Raw genomic sequence first — 8,758 nt, forward strand, 5'->3', positions numbered from 1 at the left:
TTGGTTCCGGCGCTGGAATGAGAAGAAATTACTCCTTTCAACTAAACCAGAAGCACTGAGGTGTGTGTATCTGGGATGTTCGCCGACTGCTGCTTTGCCCTAGAGACGCTTTGCTCCTCCAAGGGCACCCGGTCATCAGCTGGAACCCAACCAGGGCGAGCTCCCCCCGCAGCGGGGCCACCACGGCCAAGGGGCAGCAAACCCGACCCCGGGACAGACCACTTCAGGGCGGGTGGCCCAGGGAAGGGAGGTCTTGGGATTTGTACCGTAGAGGTGAAGGAGAAAAGAGTGAGAAACGAGACCAACTGAGGTGACAGGCACAAAAAAAGGCTCCATCGCAGCTGGGAGCCGGGACCCCCGCGAGCACAAGCGCCTTTTCAGGGTGAAGTCGCAGCAGAAGCACTGACAGAGGGGGAGCGTGGGTCGGAGGCTCACGACAGACGTGGCAAATGGAAATCAATTACGAGTTAATGGGATACACGTCACATGGAGAGAAGTTTCTGAAGGGAAACAACGGAGTCCCCAGTACCTCAAACCCTCCCACCCCATGCTTTGGCCAACTTATTTTAAGAAAGGAAGAAAGAAAAGTCTGTTCAAAGTCTCAGGCAAAAAGAAAACAGTGCTTTGAAAATGACTGTGAAGATACTGTTTACAAAGATAATGTTTCTACTTCAAATCACGTGTAGGAACTGAATGCTGGATTGACGACAACAATTTACTGTGTTAATTTACTAAATACGTCCTTTTTTTTAAAACTTCTAACACTGTAACATGCGTATTTTCATGGGATCCATGTTACAGCCAGAACTGACATAAATTCAGAGCATGAGGTAATTAATGGTTTCCTTTATGTTCTTGGACTCCGAAGGAGTAAGAAGCAAACCTCACACGCGTATCAACGGGCCTTAAGGCAGGTTTAGCGTGGGGTTACGCCAGCCGGTATCACAGGCAAAGGCCCAGCAAGGCCCCTTCACCCCCTGAAGGCTTCGCGCGGACGCGCCTGGAGAGGCGGCGGTGTCTGAGCTTGGGGGAGAAGGGAGAAGGTGATTTTTTTCCTAAAGCCGGTTTTCCAGACTGTCCTGGCATCAGCCAGGGTGCGGTGCCTAAGCCTTAGTCGGGAGATGAGACGAGCAGGGAAGGAGTTAAAGTTTCGGCGCAAAGTCGCTGCCAACCCTTCCTCCTTGGTGCCAGCCCAGGAATCCCGGCACAACCCTCCCCTCGCTCAGCCCCGGTGCCGGGAGCCCCCCGTGACTCCCCAACACCCCTTTAAGCCCCCGCGGGCGCAGACGTGGGCCCACAGGCGGGAACACGGCCAGGACCCGGCTCTGGCTGGCTCAGACACAACGTTCAGCGTTTTGGTAACGGATTTCCGTGGGCTGAGCAGCGAGCGAGAAATAGTTTCACGCTGTACACGGCGAGCAGCTTTCAATTAACGTTCACTGTGCCTGCAGTTAATTACATCTTAAATTTAGTTCCATTAAGGATCTGGCCTGGAGACGCTTCTGCAGCGTCCGGCAGTGGCATGTGTCACCGCAGAGGACAAGCTTGCTCAAAATCCACCAACACTGGGAGATTCTCTACAGCATTTCCAGAATTCCTAGAAAGTTCTGAAAAACTAGCTCTATGAGCATCAAAATTACACGATAAAAGATTTTTTCATAGTTCACATCTGTCCAAACAATTTGAGTAAATAAAAAATAGATGGGGAAGGATCTGTCCTTTATAAAAGTCCCCCAACTCCAGGGAGAGAAAAAGGATTCTTCTCTCCCGATCAGCATCAAATATAAAAATACATTTTACATATAGGCATATCTCACTAACGTTTTTATACTTATGTTGTGAAAGGTGAGAGCTAACAGTCACTAGGAAATACAGTTCATTTTTGTACGAAAACAAACAGGGAGGTCGGACCGGTCACCACAATGCCCTTCTAGTCATGAGGTAAGTGAGGTTTAGATGAGATAAGCTAACATACAGGAGCCACACTGGTTATTTTCTGCATTCAAATTTGTCAGAAAGTTCCTATGTAAATGTTCCCGGAAAACGCCTGCTTAGGTTTACGTGGAACTTCCCACCAGCCAGCATGTTGTCAGCAGCTAGCACAGAGGGAAACCATTACCAAAAATCACCTCCTCACCTCAAAGAGACCAGCGCTCGCTATCCACTTGGAAACTTTAGCCAGTGTGAAACCAACAGGAATCACAGCAAACCCAATTCCAAAGAATCTTAAAGTTTCACTGAACTGAATTTTAAAGATGGTCTAAAAAGTACCTCTAAGGTGTCCACTTCTGCTACCCAAAACCTATAAAAATAACGAATGAAGAATAATTCTGGAAACGAGCTAAGGCACTGTCTGTGACTAAACTAACAATGTGGGGTTCCCCTGACCAGAAGGATTTATTTTTTGCAAGTTGTCAATGCAAAGGCAAAATTCTTAGTTCAAACTTCATCCTGAATTATTTTAAAACTCAGTAATAACGTAAAACCTGTGCTTAGAGCTCCCCATGCCCAAGTGTGAGATTCTGGGCTCTGCTCTGACTCGGTGAACACTCTGGTGCAACCTCACTGGGAAACACTTTATTCTAAATGTCTAAGATTGAACATACAAGTGGGTTTGGGCTGTTCTCGAGTTTGGGGCTCTTTTTTGCTCAAAAAAAAAAAATGTTTCTTGCTTTGCTGGAGAAACTAACAACGTAGGTCTCTTCTATCCACAAAACAAAGACTGCCAAGATGACACAGTTATTAAGAAAAGGGGAAAAGAAGTCACAAAGTCAGTCTGAGCGCACCTTACGAGGGCTGCACCATCTGCTTCCAGAGCGGAGCTCTCCCCTTGCGTGCCAGCAGCGGGCATGTGGTGCCTGCAGACACAACCAGGCTCTCCCTGAGCTCCGCTTTCCGAGGACGCGGGCTCGGAGGGGGCTGATCTGGAAAGAAAGAGGGACCGGTCGCAACTGCAAAGCTCCACAAACCCGGGTTTAACCTCAGCAAAGGAAATGATCCTGTTGCCACCTGAACAGTAAGCTACTGAATCAACCAGTTACAGATCAATGCCCTAAACCCCAGATTTTCTGAAGACACATACTGCTGCACTCAATGCCAATACACTCAGAGCCTCCCAAGCCCATGGTTTAGTTTGTTTAGCTCTCAGAGAGCCTTCAGCTCTTCCCTGCCCACATTGCTCTTGACAATAAACCTAAATCCCTCCAAGCCTGGCATTGCCCATATTAAACCCAACCACACTCCGGTTTGAGTAACAAGGCTTAAACAAATCCTTTCCCACCCTGATTAGGGAAACCGCACAAGTTAGGCCAAGGCTAGAAAAGGAAGAAGCGGTAGCACAGGGCGTGCTAAGGAGCCAGAGGTAACACTAACACGAAATGTACTCTGCAAGGACAGTAAAACCACCCAGAAATGGGCAGCACCATCAATTTAGTTCCGAGGCTGCTGTGAATTTTCCATGTCCGGTGCTGAAGGCAGCGTGTCCCACCTGAAGCCAAGTAACCGTAAATGCCCAAACGCCATGCCGAGGGGATGGAGACACCCAAGGACAGCTCTCCGGTCTTCAGTTCTTTCCTACACATCAAATTTGGGTTTTGGGGTTTTTTTTTGGTTTTTAAGTAAAGCGCCCATGCCATGCAATCTGAACAGAAAGCTGTAAGACACTCTCAGGCTGAGAGAGTTGGGGGGTTCAGCTGGAGGAGAGAAGGCTCCGGGGAGACCTTAGAGCGGCCCCCCAGGGCTGAAAGGGGCTGCGGGAACAGGGGGAGGGATAGGACGAGGGGAATGGGGTTAAATGGACAGAGGGGAGATGTAGATGGGATCTGAGGCAGAAATTCTTCCCTGTGAGGGGGGTGAGGCCCTGGCACAGGCTGCCCAGAGAAGCTGTGGCTGCCCCCTCCCTGGCAGGGTTCAAGGCCAGGCTGGACGGGGCTTTGGGCAACCTGGGCTGGTGGAAGGTGGCCCTGCCCGGGGCAGGGGGTGGCACTGGGTGGGATTTAAGGTCCCTTCAACCCAAACCATCTGACAATGCCATGATAAGATCCCACAGACACGGGGCTATCTTACAGCCATGCTCTCGCTGGGTGTTTAACGGCCCGTGACGTGCCCGCGCCGCAGGCACAGCCACGCTCCCGGATCACGAACCTGCATCGTCCCGCACAACCCTTCCTGCGTTTCCCCGACCGAGTGCTCTCCCCTAACATGCAGGGACTGGGATAAGACTAAGAAATTGAATTTCACTTCAGGGAGAAGCATCTGAACAGGTTTTATTTTAAAGCTGGGCTTGGCCAAGGAGCGTGTAAGTGCATTACTGTTGCCTTGTGGGAAGTCGCAACCGGAGACGGACGCCTTCAGAACAACGGAGCAGGTGGCAGAACAGGGTTTCAGAGAGAACTGATGTCGGGGGAAAAAACTAACAAACAAAACAATCAGCATGCCATCATTTCATTTTGCCTCTTTTTCCTAATGACAGCAAAGTCTCCTGTAACAACAAAATCAATGGTTTATAATTTCTGAATATGATTCAGGGTGAGATTGTTGCTTTGGGGGGAGCAAGGGGAGAAGAAAACCTGCTCTTAAGTGACTGAAAACTGCAAGATAAGCTGTTACATGGCACCTAAAAAGTATGAAATTGCACAAATATTGAATGATTTTATTTATCAAGTATAATTCATCCGGCAGCCAGGGTGCAGGGCTCTCTCAGGGAGCCTCAGCAGACATCAAACTGCACGGTCAGTACCAGAGGGCCGCAAGAATTTGTTGCACCTCTTCCACCAGGACCGACAAACCGCTCTGGGCCTCAACACGGGCAGAGACCAGGGGCCTCTGCCACAGAGCAGCTGCTTCCCCTGCGAGATACACCCAACAACTGCAGAAAGCGAGGCTCGCGAGGCTTTCCTGTGATTATCATTGCAGTAAGACAGTGCTTAGCACAACAGAAGGCAAAGTCTAAAAAAACCTTATTATTAAATCCTGATGAAAGCACTACCGAAGGCAGTTAAAGGGTCAGACAAGAAGTGCAAAGGAAGAGGCGTGAAAACCAAAAGCCCTAGGACGGGGCTCTAGAGCCCCAGGCTGTATTCTCAGGCCCAGCTCGAACTGGGCAGGAGGGAAATGGTCTTTTCCAACCTAAATGATTCCACGATTTGATGAAATCAAGGCGCTTTGTGGCTGGAAGGATTGAGCTGAGGCTGAAGCACTAAGGACCGTGTGGTGTAAACCTTTAGTGACTGGCAGTAAGATCTGCTGGAAGTTATGCCACTGATAGACAATGATTTCAACTACAGATCAATGGCTGATTTTTGCAAAAAGGATTTGGGCATGACAGTAAACAATAAAGCCTTTTTTTTTTTTCCTTTAGCTGTTATTTAGGAATGTCCCCTAACTTTCACCCACCTTGCACTGGGATGGCTGAGCCTTTTTGAACAGATGCTGAGGGTAACACTGTGGGTGGTTCTTTTTTGTTTTCTTTTTTTTTTTTAAGTTTGTGTACCCATTCTGCTTGCCAGCTGCAGCGCTCTAAAATGCAGAACGCTGCCAGCTGCAGCGCTCTAAAAATGCAGAATGGGCAGAAAAGCCTTGGGATGCTCAAGAAACGGGTATCAGGCTTTGCTGAGGAACATTATCCAGATGAGTAACTGGGATTTTATCTGCTATAACTGTTATGAATCAAGAGATGAAGCAAAAAATTTTATTTGTGGGGGGGAAAAGTATGTTAGAGGACTGGTAAAACTGTTGAATAAACTACAGTCATGTTCCTTGGTGACCTTCCTTCAACAGATTGTCTCACCTGAACTTTCATTTGAAGCTGGTGGACAGCTTTAGAGAGGACCTGATGTCTTGGGGACAGCAAGGGAACTCAAACCCCCCTGCCCCGGTTTAAAGAGGGTGAGTAACCGCCCGCCTGCCCCAGCGCTGTCGTCCCTGCTCCCAGCACTGAAACCCTGCAGTGAGCAACAAAAATAACAAATCCCAGCCACCTGAGCTTTTATCTGATCACACCTCCATGGCTCCCGACGGGTCTGTCGGACTGCTAGGGTTTGTGGAAGCCCCATGGCCGTGCTCCCCCCATCTGACCCCCCAGACACCCAACCCAGGATGTGGACGCCCGAGCAGTCCCCCAAGGCCACGACAGCAGCAGCCCTGAATGGCCGCGTCATCCAAAGGAGCCTATTTTTTCCCACAATCCACCCAGTCAGAGACAAATGTGCTACAATTCAACAATTATTTAGCGTTGGCTGAACTCATTGCTTTTAAGCTGCTAATTGTGCAGAAAAGGGCCCCTCCTCTCCCAGCGTGGAGGCGCGGGGGCAAGGCTCTGCAGCAGCCTGACGCCAGCAACTCCAGCGGGATCACGGGACAAGCTGCTGCTCTCCTGTAACCCACCGTATCACCGCCCAGCTGGGCAAACCCCCCCAGCTGCAATGTTCCAGCAGAACCGTTTTCCCCAGTACGGTCGCCTTGCTGGTTTTGGTCTTGTACAACAAATGTTTGTCGATGACTCGTTAGTGATGGCGGAGCCGTATAAGACAGGAAAGTTGGGCTTCCTGTGCTCCCAGTGTCTGCTTCACCAGGCTGCTCGCAATATCCAGCTGTGTGTGTATAAATATACAGGAATAATACGTATTGCAAATATATATCTATATACACACTCATCAGCATACATACTCAAACCTAAAATTATATATACCATATTGATACGGACAGGTTCAAAATACTGCACACCGACGAGGAAGGACAGTGCTGAGTTCAATTCTGTTTAGTCCCCACTGCTTTCTGACCAAGTAGCTAAGCGAGCAAGTATCTAGGAGGGGTTTTTGAACGGGTGTAGCTGGGTTGAGTCAACCCACGTGCAGCAGAGCTTCCCTCGAGCAGGTGCCTTACTCAGTGGGGAGGTAACCCGGCGAGCCCCGCGGTGCCCCCACGAGGCGCTGGCAGCACACGGGGCAGGGCCCGACCACTGGGAAGGGTTTGGCCAAGTCACCGCCCGCCAGGCCAGGCCCAGGGGTCGCCTAAAAGCAGAAAGCAGAGCCCAGCTGCCATGCAGAGCGTGGGGCAGCAGCTGGGTCAGCGCGGTGGGAAGCTCGAACACCAGGGACCAAGAGAGGCCACGGGCAGCGGGACCCTCCAACCTCTGCGTAGCCACTCACTGCAGGTAGAGGGGAAGCTCAGACTTACAAAGAGAAAGGAATTTAGGAGCGGTTTATCTATAAAATCATTTCAAGCCAGGCAAGGAAACCACCGCCTGACCCTGGATCTGTTCTGAACCGCAAACTCCAACACACCTCAGGAGGGACTTTCTCTAGATCAGCTGGGTGGCTGGTGTGAAGCCAGCCAACACGGGAGCAACAAGGTGTAATCCCGAGCTTAAATCCTGAATGCGGAGGAATCATTCACTGTCACAACAGCAAGAGAGCTTGTGCACTTCTACACTTCTAATTAACTACCGGTAAAATGTCTTATCACAAAAGTAACTGGTCACAAGTAACCAAATTTATAACCTAAGATAACGAGTCTCCCAGCAACTACACTGTGGTTTTAGATCTTCTCACTGGATATGTTTAAATACATTATTAAAGCTTTCATTTAAATGTATAGACTCAAAGCTGAAGCTAACGAACAGCAAGTTGAGAATCTGCAACGGAAGGCAGAGACAGACACGTCCTGGTGTATCTCTCCGCAGTGTTTCAGGGTGTTACTGCTGCCAGCCGCTCCGTATCGCTCTGCAGGGGGAGGCAACTGCTCCCCAGACCAAGGTGTCACCAACAGATCGGGCGGGTACAGCCAGCCAGCACGGCTCGAGGTGATGTAAGGTGACCCCTTGTCTACAACCTAATCTAGAGCAAAGATCATTTACCTTTTTAACGAGGAGACTGAAAACGTGTCAAGCCAGAAAGATGATCAAATTGTGCCTGCTGCAGACATTTCCACTTAAATCTCTTGATCCGAAATGGATTTAGTCATAATTGTAGCATGGTGGAGCCTGCAAGCACCACGGTCAAGAACCGTGAATGAGACTGGAAGAGAACCACTGCCATCACCTGGGATTCAACAGGACCGAGGCCCAGTCGTGGTCTTCCACCAGCTGCTGGAGAAAGCTGCACCAATGTTGGATTAAATGAATGATTTTTCCGTTTTCATAGTATCGGGTTTGGGTCTTTAAAGAATGCCCGAAGAAAACCTGATTTTCAGAAAAACTCTAGCACCAATCCTCTGAAAATTAAGACTTTAACGTGTCTCCAATTAGGAACTCAAAACCACCACTAATCATTTCTGATAATCCTGTCTAAGAGTGGGATTGATCTCCAAATAGCAAGCAGTGTAACCAAAGCAGAAAAGTGAGTTTTCCTCCCAGCACAATGTAACTTTAAATTATTTATTTTAAATTACAAGGAGTGAGTGAGAAGCCTTCCAGAACAACAGTACAGTGCCATGAAAGCACCTGCTTACCGAGTAATTGCAGCTGAGAGAAATCACAGCTATGTCAGCAGCGTACAAGTGGCCCCCAACCCTAGCAGGCAGCTCCCGAGCTGCACAGAGTGACCTCAGCCTGCCTTCTGCACCGCCACCTCCAGATCTGGTATTCCAGCAAAGCAAATCCTCATCTTCCCTAAGAGCAAAAACGAAAGGACGTTATCTTTGGGCGCACAAGGATAACCTCGTGCTGCGGGTACGTCACCGTCGGATACTGATCCAGCAGAACAGACTGACTCTAGCAGTGAAAACGTTTTGTTCATCTCACTCCCCCCGCGGCCCCCCC

At 49.4% G+C, this 8,758-nt stretch overlaps 1 protein-coding gene across 1 annotated transcript in view; it reads left to right on the top strand.

Annotated features, from left to right (window-relative positions):
- The window catches only part of LOC113491270 (myotubularin-related protein 5-like), a 49,204-nt gene extending 43,568 nt beyond the window's left edge, over positions 1-5,636 (top strand). Inside the window, exon 27 of the mRNA XM_026868038.1 lies at positions 5,483-5,636. Within this exon, the coding sequence (XP_026723839.1) occupies positions 5,483-5,636 (154 nt within the window). The remainder of the gene's footprint in view (positions 1-5,482) is intronic.
- Positions 5,637-8,758: the final 3,122 nt, after the last annotated feature.

Source organism: Athene cunicularia (genome assembly GCF_003259725.1).
Source record: "Athene cunicularia isolate RWA chromosome 1 unlocalized genomic scaffold, athCun1 chr1_part2, whole genome shotgun sequence".
In the NCBI taxonomy this organism is placed as follows: Eukaryota; Metazoa; Chordata; class Aves; order Strigiformes; family Strigidae; genus Athene; species Athene cunicularia.